The sequence below is a fragment of the Geospiza fortis genome, unplaced genomic scaffold (genome assembly GCF_000277835.1).
Source record: "Geospiza fortis unplaced genomic scaffold, GeoFor_1.0 scaffold23, whole genome shotgun sequence".
Taxonomy (NCBI): domain Eukaryota; kingdom Metazoa; phylum Chordata; class Aves; order Passeriformes; family Thraupidae; genus Geospiza; species Geospiza fortis.
In genome coordinates this window covers 8,566,934-8,582,969 of record NW_005054303.1, presented here as the reverse complement: position 1 = coordinate 8,582,969, position 16,036 = coordinate 8,566,934, and the positions used below count along the sequence as shown (strand labels likewise).

At 39.9% G+C, this 16,036-nt stretch overlaps 1 protein-coding gene across 2 annotated transcripts; it reads left to right on the top strand.

The window, feature by feature from the left end:
• Positions 1-81: 81 nt before the first annotated feature.
• On the top strand, positions 82-13,431 carry LOC102037702 (SERTA domain-containing protein 2-like). 2 transcript variants are annotated; one of them, XM_031066317.1, is made up of 4 exons: positions 82-913; positions 1,120-1,218; positions 2,223-2,341; positions 9,867-13,431. In XM_031066317.1, exon 4 carries the CDS (start codon positions 9,871-9,873, stop codon positions 10,720-10,722), a length of 852 nt encoding a protein of 283 aa, XP_030922177.1. In that variant the 5' UTR covers positions 82-913; positions 1,120-1,218; positions 2,223-2,341; positions 9,867-9,870; the 3' UTR covers positions 10,723-13,431. The 2 variants fall into 2 exon arrangements, with proteins under 2 accessions (XP_030922177.1, XP_005417984.1); XM_005417927.3 differs by lacking the exon at positions 82-913 and having other exon boundaries at positions 965-1,218.
• Positions 13,432-16,036: the final 2,605 nt, after the last annotated feature.

Sequence of the window (16,036 nt, the reverse complement as noted above, 5' to 3'; positions counted from 1 at the left end):
TTGCTTGTTTTAATAAAAGTGTGTTAGTCTGGGCTACGAGCAGGTGGATGGGACTGGAGGAGAATAAGATTGGTCTCTATGCATATTGCAGATTAAGCTCGCAAGTAGGTGCAGTTAATAATTTCTGCCCTAGTTAGGCCTGGAAATTTTCGAACTGTGTTGGAATGCTCGTTTCTAAAAGCATAGGTGGGAGCCTTATGCAGTAGTTTTCCACTTTATTTTTGATGTGGCTAAAATTCCATAGTTCGGGCAGTTAACTGCAATGTAGGAAATTCCATTAACATTTAAATGATGCTGTAATTCTAAAATTCTAAAGTGACCCCTAGACACATACTAGGAAGGGAAGACAGAAAGTAATCCACTACAGATAAAATCCATAGTGATTTGCAGCTACTGTGTCTTCTATATTTGGGGGTTTTTTTCCTAACGATTGTGAAAATTACACCTAATAACCTTACTTTTGTACTTCTTCCTGACACTTAACACAGTGTGCCCAGAAATCATACAGGGCAAAAGTCAAAACCTCCACAGTTACTCCTGCAGGAATCCTTTGAAGTATCTAATAAAGAAATTAGATTTGAAAACTTCTTGATTTCATCTCCTTCTAGCAAAATATTGGACTTCTAAACCACAAGTAACAGTACTATTTTTTTTATCCAGTGCTTCTAATTCTGTTGGGTTTGGGGTTTTTTAGCTAAGGTGCTGAAATCTAAAACTTTTCAACATTTTATTATGCTTGTTAGCTTTATGAAGTTGTTTTAGCATTAAAGAATCCTAAAACTCTAAAACGTGTGTTTTTATATTCAGTGCATAGAAAATGCGTGACTGCACACCTCTCCCTGTGACCTAGCAAGTACTCTTTAAAGGACCTCAGTAGTGACCACCTGAAGTCCTGCTGTTTCAGAGCAAATAGGTTATGAATCTTCATTTGTCTCTTTATTTGGGGCTTTTTTGTTTATTTTCTGATTATTTACAGATAGCGTGGATATCATTATACTGGGAAAGAAGTCAGCTTCTAAGAGGAGGAGGAGGGAGATGTTAATGTGTTTGTTGCTGTGGGTTAGATGTGGCTTGCTGAGGTCACGGGCATTTTACTGCTGTTTTACTGCATTTTTACAGTTCCGAGGTTCTGTAAGCGGAGGAGCCCTTTGCTAGCATCAGGCTATGAGTTGCTATGTAAGATGAACTGTAGGCGTTTACTTGCCCGTCTGTCTGAATGTAAGACTGCCTTTCACTATGTATTATTTTAAGATTTGTGCAATAATGTGTGAACTCTTGGTTTTTGCTCACCAAGGGCTGTGTTTGTGCAGCCGGTGCTGATCCTTGCTCCTGCGGTGCATTTGTGATTTGCGGTTTGCCGTAGCTGGGTCAGGTGTCTGTGTGTGTGATGTGCACAAACTGGCATGTCACATCCAGTCCTGCCTGCAGGCTTTTAGCCCCTGCAAGGCCTTTCATCCTTGGAATTCGTAACTGTTTGGTTCTCCAGGTGGAGGGGAGACCTCAAGAGCATGGATCGTGCGATTCCCTCCACATTTCTCAGCCTAGCCCATAGTTTACTGTCACTTCAGCCTTTTCACGTTTCCCAGTTACCAATGCCTTGAGCTAATCCATGATTTAATCCATGTGGTCTCTGGCCATACTGCAGATGTTGCTATATCGGGGGTTAGATGGAAATATTGTCACACTGAACATTAGATACAATTATAGGACGCCTTGTCAACTGTCTTCTCATCATACTGGTTTTATGTATGCTGAAAAAGAGGAAAGTTGGGGAATTAAATAAAAATCTAACTGCTTTTGCAGCCTGTAAGCATTAGGGGATAATTGTGAAATGTGGTTCTTCACAATGCATGGTATTCTCTCTCCTGATTATGTAATTTTGGAGATGATTTCAATTGTAAATTGGTGTTCAATAACCTGAGGAAGTAGCAGTGCAAGTCCTTACCCTAAAGCCTAACGCTCAGAGGATCAGCATTCTGCAATACTCATTTACAAAAGATAATTTCCACATTTTATGTGTTCACAGGTGAAACTGTTAGGTCCTCTTATTTCAGTGTATTTGTGAATTTTAGGGGGTTTAACCCACATTTATCTGCTTTAATAGAATTTACCACAAATAATTTAAAAATTTGTATTGAATTGTGTGCTTAATGCTTCTGGTTAAAAAAAATAAAAACCACCACATAGTAATTAAATACTCTGTTTTGTTTTTCCTCTTTAAGTTGCCTCATCCTACCTTGGTGGATGGCTTGGCCTCTGGGATAGTCCAAGACTGTTGGATGACCACGCTTTATGCAAAATCCAGAATCTTCCTGCCTGGACTCTTTTCAGTTTTCTAAGGGTAACTACTTGTATGTTTTTATGAAATTGTATCTGATGTGCATAGGACCTGTTCTGATAATGGGCTGCAGATGTTATTTGTGGATTACAATGGTCAACAAATATATCTTTTAAAAATGGGATATATAGTATAAAGTGAGGTAAAAACTGTTTGGTTTGAGTATTCTGAATTTCTGTTACTATTTTTTCCTTGATAAAGGAGGAATTATTACAATGCAATAAAACATACTAGTTTAAGATCACATTCTTATTGGAAATTGCTTAACTAAGATGTCAGTGTTATGGTAAGATCCACTGTTCAGCTGCTGAAATTGAGTGTTGCAGTTCTGTCTTGTGAGAAGGTGGCACTTTGGATACTGAAGTAAAGTTGTGTACCACAAAAGAAAATTCAATGATTTCTGATTTGGTCAGAAACTATAAATGCACAGTCCTCTTATCAGGAAAAGAGCTTTTTTGTTGTTTGCTTTCACTGCTAATGGTCCAATTTTTTCTGTTAAAAGTATGGGCATGCCAATTTTTAATATTTAGTAATCTGTAACTTCCTTTATTAGCAGATCTTTTAGATCACTGTAGCCCTAAAAGGTGTGTCAGTGTTATGTAGCAGAATGCATCTAGTATCTCTGTTTGAAGCAAATATGGGGTTGAGAACTGTTCAGTTGGCTAGAATAAGTGTGAAGAGGTCTGTCATTGCATTTGCAGCTCTCATGATCCTTTGTTTCTCCAGTGAATGCTTTGGTGGAACCATGGTGGTTTGGTTCTTCTTGTTTCCTTTATGAGTCTTAGGTTCTCATTTAATTATAGTTTAGTTTTACTATAGGAGTTTCTAGGTTTAGTAACTCTTGATTATGTATTAGCTTTTGCCAACTAATATTGATTCTTAGTTTAAATTATTCTAGGCCTTTCTTCCACTAAAAAAAAAAATCCACCCAGAATCCCTGAAAAAACCTTGCTAAACACATTCCCATTGAAAGTGTACACATGAGATTTATTAATAAATGTGGAACAAGGTACACAAGTGACAGACAAGAGTGATAGTGGTTTAGTTTGGGGTTTTTTATGGGTGGAAGTTTCTCTCTACTGAGCACTGGAACCCACTTTTCTAGCTGTGGAAGGTACAGATGCTAACAGAGGAGTTGCTTCTCCAGAGTGAAATTGCTCTGAAATTCAGCTGCCACAGTTTGTAAAGCAAAGCTCTTATCAGTGCTTTGTGTAATGAAATGGGTGTAAAGACCTTAGAAAGATGTCCTTAAGTTCAGGAATTTTCCAGATCCCAGCAGACATAACATAAACAGGTTGTTTTGGGGGGTTTCAGACTAACTTTTAAATCAAACTAAAGCTTATTTCCAAGTGTTTCCTAAACATCATTTCAGCTCCTAAAATATTTGTGTATGATACAGGTTTATTTTCTACTTCCACACATGGTGAATGATAGTGGGAGCAGTATTAATTCCAGAATAATTCTGTGCTAAACTCAGTCTTCCTCTCATTCCTTTCCTGTACCTAATGAATGCTATTCAGGCTAGTCTTACTTTCAAAATGTGGGGAAGTCCTTAGGTGTGGGGGTTTTTCTGTTTTGTTTGCAGAGTTGTTGCGTGTGTTTGGTTTTGGGTTTGTTTGTTATTTTTGTTGGGGGTTTCTTGAGTCTGAACAGTAGCATATCTTGGTTCTGTGTTCCAGTTGCTTTGTACCAGACTGTGGGTGTGTTACAGGTCAGGATTTCTTGACCAAAAAGTTGACATTAAGTCTTCTTTCTTTGAGCAGCCATTTTCTGGTGATTTCTGACTCCTGTGAAGAACTTGTTGCATAGGAGTTTAGGTATGGGAGTGAGCTGGTAGGACTGCACTCCTCCCTGTATGCACACTTTTAGTCACTTGTGCCTTCTCCAGCAGTTACTCATCTTGGCTAAACCGGGGCAGGGCTGAGGGGGGTGGGGAGGCAGTGGACTTAAACACACTTCTGTACATTTGGATGTATCTTCAGGTCTAAATTTTTTTCATTTGGTGTTTCCTAAGGCATTTAGTCCTTCCCTCACTTGCTCAGGGTAATAGGCAAGATGTAGTGTGGGGATCTCCAGCACTTGCTGGGGACCCCAGCTCAGAGATGTTCTGTGTGCTCTGACAGCTTACAGTGTTATGTAAGGCATGTCCAAGTGATCAGCACTAAGCCTGGATGGGAGGAAGGGATTTGTGCTGTGTCTGTTAACTGCACCTTCAGCCTTTCCATTTCCTTGTGCACCTTCTTCTACAGGAAATACCAATAGCCAGTCCAGCACTTAAGATTGCTTGTGAAGTTGTGTTGCCTAAAAATGTGTGTCAGGTAGGGGAAGGATTATCATTAAAAATGGTGTACAGCATACATCAAATAATTCTGGGGAACAGCTGTTACTGCTGGGGTGTTTATCTTCCTTTGCACTTCTGCAGATGGATGTGTGCTTGTGAGATGTGTCCATGAAGAGAGGGGAGAGCAGAACACCAGGTTATCAGCCAGCCTTGGTCAGTCACTAACACAAATCTGCAGCCCAGAGAGTCTGTCTGTCTTTATCCTTACGTGGTTTCTAGAGTTACAAGACAAAGGAGACTTTGAAAGGGAATTGCCCAAATTACAATAGCAAGGAGTCTCTTAATTTTGATTTTAATACATAAGTTGCATTACTGCAAACTGGACAGGCAGCTTTCACTCATGAGGTGCTTACACACCTGCAAAGCTGGTATTTTTGTCCTGTAAGAAAAAGTAGTATTTCCCTTTGAGGCAATTTGGGCTGAAAAATACACCAGTGTGGCTGTACAGAAAGGATCAAGCAAGTTTGAATTTTATAATACTCTAAAAAGAAAAGCCAAAAGGTACTACTATGAATTCAGTTATCTTTACCTGGATAGTAAAGGCCAGGTACAAAGCCAGATACTTTATTGATGATCTTGCTATTTTAACATATTTAGTGGGAAATAACTGTTGTGTAGTTTAATACAGTGCATGAGAAGTTTGTGTTCAGACAATACTAGCTGTGGCAATCGCGTTTCATACACTCGTTATTTTTAAGCTCTTCTCTACTGAAAATTAAAGCTCTGTGAGGTCCTGAATTCTAAACATTGTTTAACTTTTCTCTTTAGTTCTCCCTCGTATTCCAAAAAAGTTTTTAAGTAGTAGTTTGCCCAGATAGAAGTACGTGAGGGTTTTCACATGTTGCATTATTCCTTGAGAGTGTTCCCAGCTGTACTTCCCAGCCGTGTGTCAGTGGCAGCTGCACTGTCAGGCCGTGTGACAGATGGAGCTGAAATGGTGGCACGGGCCCTGTATTGTCCACAACACGTTGCAATGTGAATTTTTCTTGGTAGCCTGGAATGTTTCTTCTGAGTAGCTGCGCCCTGACCAGGCCTGTTTGTTTGGTATTGTTTGGATTTGCCAACCAGGGACGTGCTTCTTCCCTCCCCAGTTTTTTCAAACCCTGGTGTGGTGTAGGATTACAGTGCTTGGATGCTTCTTCCCATCTTAGCAGGGAGGAGTTGCAGTGAAATGTCTTCCATGGAGGACTGGAAGGAGCTGAGGAACATGCTGTCAGGGCAGAATTTCTGTGTAGACTCCATTGTAGTTCAATGATGTGAATAGAGAGTTCGGTGCTCCCAAATACTGAGTTTACTTTGCTTCCTTTTCTCTCTATCTGAAAAATTATTTTCTTTAAAAAATCATTCTGCCATAAACGGCCTGTGGCTCAGTTTGCATTACTATAATGGCAGAGGATGAGAAGATGACAGGAAAAAAGTTGAGATGTGTTGCTCCTCATTGTTCCTGGTTTTTTCATGACAAAAGATTTTAAAATAGATCATCTGAACAGAAAAAAAAATTTGTTTTGACAGAAAAAAGTTTTGTTGTGGAACTTTTTCAAGCTCTTATAATTGAACAGCTATGTGAAGACCTCACATTTGAAGTTGGCATAAACTTTTAATTTTTATTCCGTTTATTTACTTACAAATTACAGAGTTATCAGATTGGCACATCCCAAAATCCTGTTAGTTGACCCAATTTTTTGAGATGTGAGTAGATTCCTGGAATTAGGCTGGAGGGAGGAGAGTGCAGTTTTTGGAGGTTGCTTTAGTGTGCCCAGATTGTGCTGCTCTGAGCTGATGGAAGGGCTGACACTGCTCCTCGTCTGAGTAACAACTGGGGGTTTGTGTGTGCACGGCTGCTTGTTTGCCTCACTACCAAAAATTGAAGCGGGATAAGCATTGCATAATTAAATAATGCCATCAGCATCTTCTGCTGCAAAGTAATGCTGTGAAAGAGAGCACCTGACTGTGAATTTTGGGTTTGGGATGAGGTGTCAATGGCAGTGCTACAGCAGAACAAAGTACTTAGAAAATACACAGAAATGTGTTAAGGATCTGATCCATTCAGAAATTATTGTGTTAGAAAGTAAAGCAAAAGGCCTGATAAAATGTAGATTAGCTGCTAACAAAGGGGCTTTGTGTCTTTTGTAGGTCAGCAGCTGAGTGTGTTTGACAAGAACTGAAATTTAATGTCTCCTGTAGCAACCATGACACTAGTCATTTTTAAATCCACTGTACCAATGGTACTCTGGTTTTTATTAACCTTTTACAAATTTTTGTATAACCTCTGAAGTCATCTAGCTCCTGGAGGGAGAGTAGGGTATCCTTCCTGTTAGGAAATAAATCGATGTTGGGCAGAATTTCTAAAATGTAAGGTAGTACTGTGTTTGTTTATTTTAAAAACACATCTTGGGAGTGGGGAGTATGTTAAGTAGAAACGTTTTGAAGTTGGAGCAAATAGTGTTTCTTGCGCTTCATTTTCACAGTCAAGTGCTGTCATGCTCAAGCATTGTTACATGTTTGTAAAATGCTCTGGGACAAATTTTATGAAGGAAATTTGAGGAATAAAAAGGGGGTGTCTGCCTATATGAACATGTAGTATTTAGACTAACAAGACTACCATGTGAATTGAAAAGTAAAACCTGTCATATTAAGTTGTTTCTGTGAAATCATACATCCTTGCATATCATAGTCTGCTTGCTCTTTAAGCTTGCTTACAGAAGTTAAATACTAGCACATTTTTGAGATGTTAGGAATTAACTACATTTTTATAATTCAAATAGATAAGAATAGTTCATCCTGTGTGTCTAACAAAGTATAAATGTGTATTTAAAAAATATATTAAAAGCAGTAAATTATCAAAACGAAGCATTCTGAATGTGTGATATGTCAGAATTGCTGTTACCTGTGTGGTCATATCTTCATTCCCTTATGGGTGTAAATTTTGGTCTGTTTAATTAATTGAGAGAAAAACAAACAAACCCCACTAGTGTGCAGTGTATGGGAATGATGGTGCTTAGTGAAGAAAGAGCTGTTTTGATGAATAATTTTCATTCTTACAGTGATGCTGTGAGGTAATACTTGAGGTAGTACACAACATTTAAATGCTACTTGAAATGGAGAGCTCACAATTTTATTGTGAGTTTATGATTTGCATAAATTATTGTTTTTACTACAAGAGTCGGTATGTTTAGCTGCAGTCTACTTGTCCCACATAAATGTGATTTTCCATAGATTGTGTCAAAAATTAGCCATTACTGACAGTATTGTCAGTAGTTTGAGGATCCTTCACACACACACTGCTTCCCCAGAATGCTTTTATATTTTGTGCCTGAACTTTGTATCCATATTTGTTCTGATTTTGTAGTATTGGAGTGCTTGGTACTGGCTGGGTGTGTTTGCTCTTAATGGGGTGCTGGAGTGGGAGAGTGATACGTGATCAGTGTGGGATGATGACCCAGGTGAATAGGTACACCACTTCCAAGGACACCTTCTGTTTTTTAAAGAGATTCAGCTGGTGCTGTGGCACTTCAGCAGAAAACTTTGGAGAAAAACAGAGTTTGAAAGTTAAAAACTTGCAGAAGTGGTAAGATTACAAGTAATTAAAGTTTGTTGCTGTTTCAAGAGTGACTGTGTTAATGAACTGGAGATGGACCAGACTACTCCCTGCTAAGTAAAAATGCAGTCCTAGGACAAGTTGAATTTTATCCAGATATGTCCTTAAAAGAACAAAAAGTGTCTACTATTGAGGAGTCTGACACCTAAAGTCCTGTAGCAGCTGTCTGTTTTCTCTCTTGTCTCTTGCTGAGGAGGATGCAGTGCTTGCTTGCTTTCTGTTCCTCCAGAGGAGCCGAGTTCTCCAACAGCCTTATCTGGGCAGATGGACATAGCCATGGAGCCCTGCAAATGTGGAGAAATCCTGAAAGTAAAAGAGGCTTTCTCCTGCTGCCTTCTCCTTGTCCCCAAAAGTCCAGCACCAGGCGAGCAGCTGGCAGCTGCAGCCATCAGCTGAGCTATTGCTGGCAGCATCCAGTGCTCACATGAAAAGGAAGTTGGGAGGCCCTCAGCAGCATGCAGGGTCTGGATCATTGTGCATGAAGGATCTGCCCTTAATCTGCCACTGGTGTCTAATTTATGATTGCTTAATTTTTTTTAATAGTTTGGGAACAAGGTGTCTGTATTAATGGACACTTTAGGATGTGTATAACTAAGATTTTACCAGTGTTTTTTGTGCAGAGTACACTCCTTTTCTGTGTTTATATGAGTGATTGCATAGAGCTTGTTGTCCCTAATAAAGCTCCTTAGACTTGGGATGGTAATTGCAAAGTACCCAAGCAGGTATTTGTTTGGATCACTTATATTTTAGATCTGTGTGTACAGGTTTTTGTACTATATTGTTCTAGACCTACTGTATTTCAGTGCAAGAGCACACAAAGCAGAATGAAAGCAACTAAATTCTATTTTTTTCCCTACCCAAAATTGGTCACTTTTCAAATGCTGTTTGATAGCTTCCTGCCTGATATTCTTAGTGTGAAGTCAGTGGCAGGTTGTGAACCCATTGTCTCTCTGTGAGCCCTGTGGCCCAGCCAGATTTCCTCATTTAGCCAAACTACTAAGATGGGAATGCATATAGGGATGCCATGGGAGGCCCTGCTGTTGGTCTTGCTGTAAAACAATTTTGAGTCACCAAAGAAAAAAGAGAAGAATCAGCCCTACATAGAACTCCATGCATGTTCTGTGTATGTTCTCAGAGACACTAAGCATGGCATTAGAATGGCTTAATGAGATCAAAATGGGTGTTGAAAACTAGCTTGAAATCTTACCTGCTGTAGCCAAGAATGAATGTTAAAATGGAAATGATGAAATATTGTGTAGATTGATCCTTAATACAAGCATCTATTTTATTTCATGTGGACAGTCAGATATACTTAGAAGTCTATAGCTTTTTAAAAAAAGAGTTAGTATATTTCTTCCATGTTTTCTTGTTGTATTACACATTTTCTGTTTAGAAAAAAAGTTGCCGTGAAACAATACAGCTGGCAAGGGCATCTTTTCAATGGAAGTACTATTGTGTAGGATTTCTTTCTATCTCTTCATGTTCTGTGACATCAAAAGTCTAAGCTAACCAATACATTGTACACTAGAGGGTTTTCAGAATTGTCTGTTGGGCCTGCCCAAGGTTAATTTTGGATTTTTGTCTTGCAGGTTCATGTTGGGGAGAGGCCTAAAGCGCAAGCTGAGTGACTATGAGGAGAGCATGGCTGGTCTCTCGAGTGCCTTTGACTCCAGTCGAGGTTTGTCCTACCCCCTCAAGAGGCAGCTGGTGCTCAACATGTGCCTCACCAAGCTACAGACGTACAAAATGCTGGTGGAGCCCAACCTGCACCGCTCCGTGCTCATCGCCAACACCGTGCGCCAGATCCAGGAGGAGATGAGGCAAGAGAGCAGCCAGCAGCCAGTGAACATCTGCCCGGGCATTGCTCCTGCTTCTCACAGCTACCCAGGGCTGGAGGCACCTGGCATCTCCCTTCAGCTGCCTTCTGGTGTTGGGCAGCAAGAGTCCCACTGCTGTGAGCTGCGCTCTGTGGAGGACCCCATTGAAAACAGCCTGCTGATCGTTTCAGATGATGACATGTCATCTGCTATTTCATCTATTCTGAAGGATTTAGACTTTGTAGAAGATATCAGCCCACCTACTTGTCTGGTTCCTAGTGGAGATGACCAGCCAAAGTTTCCAGAAAATACTAGTCTGAAACTAGAAGATGACAGACAGGATTTGAAGGGAGCTGAATGTGTGTTTGGTTCCTTTGAGATTTCAAATTCAACCAGTTACTTGAAGGATTTGGCAATAGATGACATTTTTGAAGACATTGACACTTCAATGTATGATTCAGACTTTTGTTGCCCTCCCCTGATGCCGCCCAGATCACCATCTCTTGCTACAGAAGAACCATTGAAAACCTTCCCATCTTGTAATTCTTCTTCAGCAAACAACATTCAGATATGCAGAACAGATCTGAGTGAGTTGGACCACATCATGGAAATTCTCGTTGGATCCTGATACTTGTTTTACCCAAAGATACTTTTAGACTGCCACTTGCATTTGGTTTCAGGATAAAAGCCACTGGAATAGCTGTAAAGAATTCTTTTAAAAGCAAACTAAATAATAATTTGTTCATAGTAGAATTTTCTAAATAATTCCAAAACTTACAAACCAAAAAAGTGGCAGATTTTAAAAAAGAAAAAATTATTTATCAGAACTGTGCAATCATCATTTTCCTTCCAGGGTGTATGTGGAACAATGGGCACATACCCTCATCACCCCTCATGCCTCTTTCAATAAACTTTTTTATGTGCAATTTTTAATTTGACAGAAGAATTTACATGCAAAGCAAATTTCATATGAGGTGATCTTTTACAAAGCCTCCACTTTATTTTTAATATCAGAGTCTATGCCAAGCTGGCATCTGTCAAGTTGCAGAGTTAGATTGTGTGGATTGCAGACACGTTCTTAGAGATGGGTATATTTTAAAAATGAGACACGCTTTGCTTTCTTTTGGTCAGAAAAGCAGATCAAGACACTTACCAACAAAGTCTCTTGCATTTTCTAAAGCATTCAGAACTATTTATTTTTGTAAATTTTATAGTCTTTCTACATTTTACTACGTTATTTCATCATAGTTCAAATATAATGGACTTCTAGTTGGATGTGTTTAGCACTACCTCTGAGCTGAAATGCTTTAACTCTTTCCAGTGCTTCATCTGAGACTGCAAATCTTTTTGTTTCTGTTTCTTTCTGGGGGAAAGTACTTCTAACTCATTAAGTTGATCCTTTGACAGTGACCTAGCTGATTTGTGAAATCAAGGGTATTCAATGTTTAAAAACTTTTAAGTATTTACAAATTAATTTATATGTAGATTGTGCAATTTAACATTTTTCTGTCAGTATTATGTGCTTAGATTTTGAATAATCTTGGCGTTCTTTAAATTAAAATTTACTATGTACAGGTAGCTTTTTATTCTCTTTTGGAAAACACTGTCCTTCAACCCTGCTTTCACTACAGATTTTAAGATGATTTTTATGTGCAATATTATTTAAAGAGATACACGTTTTTATACCTGGCATTGGTGGGAAGAAACGCTTCAAACTTTAAACCTCTAGCACCTTTGGAGGATACTCAGCCAACATTTCTGCATCCTTTGAGAAGCCAAGCTGAGAGCACTGAGAACACATCACCCTCTGCTGTGACAGCCCTGGAGCACCCCTGGGGCTCTGGGTCCCTCCCAGGGGCCACCTGGGCTTTGGAGTCCCGGAGCTGCTGCCCCAGGCTGTCCTGGGTGGGGCAGGGGTGTTTTTATGCAGACACACAAACACCCTGCTCAGCTGCAGGTGGGATTTGCAGTGAGAACTGGTTTTCCATCAGGCGGTTTGGTTTCTGTGTTTCAGCCTGAACCGAGGTCTAGATCGATCCCTGCTATCGTCTTCTGAGTTTCACACTTGCACACTGCTGTTTGGCTTGGATTTTGGTTTGTTTTTTTTTTTTTTCCTTCTTTTTTAATTATAAAACTTTTACTTTGTTCTTGAAAGCTGCAGCACCTGTCTTGGAAACTTGCAGTTGTAAAACCTTTGCTTTGGTTTGTTGTATTTTTTGGGTTTTTGTTGTTCTGCTGAGACTTTTTATGAACGGAGTGTCGGCAGAGGGAAAAAATGTTGCCTGTGTGTTGCATCTCACAGAAGTTGAAATCCTGGCCCTGTTGAAGGGGCCAGGGTGTCACCTGGTATTTCTAGTCTTAACTGATGCTGTGGCACACCTACTTTGTGCAGAGATCTCCATTTTTTTACTGTGACTCTCTTGGTTAACAGTTAGCTGCCGACATAATTTGGTATCCCAGGCCAATGGAGAGCCATTTCAGGTCACATCCTCGCAGCCATCTGGGTTGTTTAGCAACTGAAGGGTATAAATGTATTTATATGCATATGTTGTATTGATTCTAATATAAAACTTCTGATCTAAAGCATTTTGAATTGCTGGATAAAGGGATTTGTTTGAAGAGTGTATAACTAGTTCTTGAAGAGGTACAGCTTCAGAATGTACACAGATTGTGCATTGTGTATAGACTACTCTGGCTTTTCCTCAGCCTCTACTTTTGTATTAAAAATATGACTGAATAAATCCTTGAAATATTAAGGGCCTTCTGCACTGTGATGAAACAGAGATGCGGTTAAAAATGTCTTTAAATTCAGTGATGAGGGATAAAATAAAAAGACTGCATCTAATCTCTTTTTGCATTTGAAAATATGGAATGTTACTATGCAGTTAAAGATATTTTGGTATGAAAATTGTATCATATAGCAAATAGTGATCACTTAATAAATCCACTTACCTTGCAGTCTCTACAGAAACAGAAGACAACTTGCTTTTCAACATTCATGTACTAAAGTTTTTTGTATACTGCAGCAAAAGATTTAATTGTTGGTAGATCTTTTATCAACAATTCAAAATGCAATTTTTGTACAAGTCCTGGCTATAGAGCTCCGTTTCTAATTGGTTGCTTGTGTCACAGTGCCAAGACCATGAGCTGGTGTGTAATGCAGTTCGGTTATGTTTGGAATTATGTGCAAAGGGAAGTTTAATTTTTAAATATGCACAAATTAATTTTAAAATCCTTCCATGTAAAATGAAGTTAGAGGCTAGTTGTGGTGGACCTATTTATTGTATGTTTGGAAATAAAAGCCACAGTTTTGCATTTAAACCAGTTATATTTTGGAGCCTTTGGTATGTGACTGTTTTAAGAACAAAGCATAAAAAAATCTATGGCACCCTGCCACCTTTTCTTTGGTTTTTCACTTGCAAAGACATAGCATTTTCCCAAGGCATTTGAACCTTTTTTCCTTCTCCATATTCCTCCTCTCCCCCATCCTTTGTCCCTAGAAATAATAAACACCTTACAAACCTGTACAGAAATAATTACCCATCCCAGGCCCTGGGATTCCACGTGAGGTTTCCATGTACCTGAAGGATGGATTCCTTTAGGGAAGCACCACAGCTTGAGCTGGATGCCTCCAAAGAGGGACTGTGAACACTGAAATTCCTGGGCAGTTATGCCTATAACAGTAATAATTCAGACTATTAATAATAATAAGGTCTGGGGTCTTCATGGTGTTGGCTCCTCCATTGCTCAGTGCTCGTTGCCTTACACAGCATCTCATCCTCCCAGTTTGGAATTTGGAATCTTCTAATATTGTTACACTCATTTACCACAATCCATAGGTTTTCTCTACTTCAGCTATTCATACCTAAGCTGCAGCTTTGCTCTGGCTCTAAGTTTTCACTGAAAAGCACTACATCTTCACATCCCCTTTGTAACCAAAGCAGGGATGGCCCACAGGGCATTTTTCCAGCTGGTGGGGCAGGGGCCTTCCTGTTGGGAACAGGTGACACAGGATTTTGGCACTGAGCTGACCTCTGGGCTTTGCCTGCAGTGCCCTGTGAGGTGCTCCCAGCCCCTGCAGCCCTTGTGTCCTTTCAGGGGTTGCTGTGCCTCAGAGCAAGTGTCACATACAAGTGTCCTTGACATACATAGTGGTGGCTCTTCAGGCCTGTGTGCTTGGCAGGCTGGACCAAAGCCCTGCCTCTCTGGGCTGGTGAAAGGCTGCTTGTAAAATCAAACCAGCAGCTTCAGGTTTGGAGTTTTCCATCCTCTTCCTGTTGTAGGCCTCTAAAATGAGATTCTGACCCTTCTGCAACGAACTTTTAAGGTTTGAATTGAGGCAGAATCACCACTTGCCCTCATTTTTAAGTGTTTAAATAGAGACAAACCTCTTTATGTGCCATTTTAAGAATTACATCAAGTTCCCTCCGTTTTAAGGGAATAAAGGTTCATATCATATAGGTGGAGGCATAACTTTCACTGATGAGACTGCCCTGGCTGCTGCTTACAGACTTCCCTTTGTCATGGAGCCTGCTGACCACAGTGTGTAAAGCCCAGGTCTAGAAGGAGCTGCACACAAATCTAGGGCTGTGACCACCAATGCCATCAGCTCCTGGAGTGACTCATTCCTGAAGAAGCTGCTGTGGATGCTGCAGCACAGAGCTGAGCCTGTGCCTGTGGCAGCAGAAAACGCTGCCTTTCAAGGGTATGCTGCAGTTCAGTGTTTTAAGAAAATATTTTTGAAGCTTTCAGTGGTGTAGGCTTTCATACACTTGCATTGATTTCAGCCATGCTGAAAGATCTGAACTTAAAAGCATTCAGAGCAGCACAGTTCAGTGCAGAGCTGCCTCAAAGAGCTGCTGGGGAGGGCTGGGTGCTGCCCAGGTGCTCTGTCCAGCTCTGTGTGCTGGAAGGGACACTTTAAAAAAATAATTTTCCAGCACAATCAACAATAAAATACACAAAATTAAATAACCTATCCATTAGTTCTGGGAGGAAGATGAGTTATAAATTAGCAGCAAAACTAATTTTGAGCTGCTCAAAATCAGTGTTAGAAGTGAGGCATTAAGCTCTGAAGTGTGTCTGAGAAGTGTGTGTTAATAAAGTAGAAGTTTGGGGAAGCTGGAGGATTTTTGGCATTTCAGGATTTGCCCGGCATTCTCAGGCATCTCGCCTTAATTGAAAAAAGCAAAAAATGTTGCAACTTCATTCCATACATTTTTCCCTCATCAGGGCCTGCTTATCCCACCCAGCAGAGCGCTAAGCCAGGCTGGCTGTGCTCTGGCATCCAAGCTGTGCTGTGGAAGGCAATTTAGGAGCTTCTCAGACATATTTCAGTAGAAGGAGGAAAAAGTTTTTCTCTTTTGAATCTTCCAGAGTGGATCTGGAAAGTTAAATTTGGATCCACAGGGAAATTTGGGAGTTCACAATTAATTTGCAGGTAGCTCAGTTTTAGCCAAATTCCTTTTTCTGTCTTAACTGGAGTAGGATACTTCAGGAAGTCCCATTTTTTAAACTATTAAAGCTGATCTTCATTATTAAAAAATACCAGAGTGCTTTTAAATCCTGCAATGACCTTGCATGTTGAAAAAAAAAATAGTTACAAGATTTATTTTTTTTTATTTTTCACTCCATCTTCTGCATATGCAACTAATGGTGGGCTTACAGTATGGTTAGAAATCATCCTGGAGTCTGACTGTCCCCCCTCTTTTTCTTGACTCTTTCAAAAATTATTATAATTAATGAAATTCCACATTTTAGAATGTGCATTGACAAATTTTCAGTCTTTGAACTACAATGAAGTTGGTTTGAGGGGGTTTTGTCTGGAGAATGTTTACAGCATTCCTTCCACAAAGGAATTTGTAATTTCAGTCATTACACTGCTGATTGGAACTTTGGAAAACTTTGTTCTGTGGGTATATTTTCCCTCTAGTCCCAGCCGA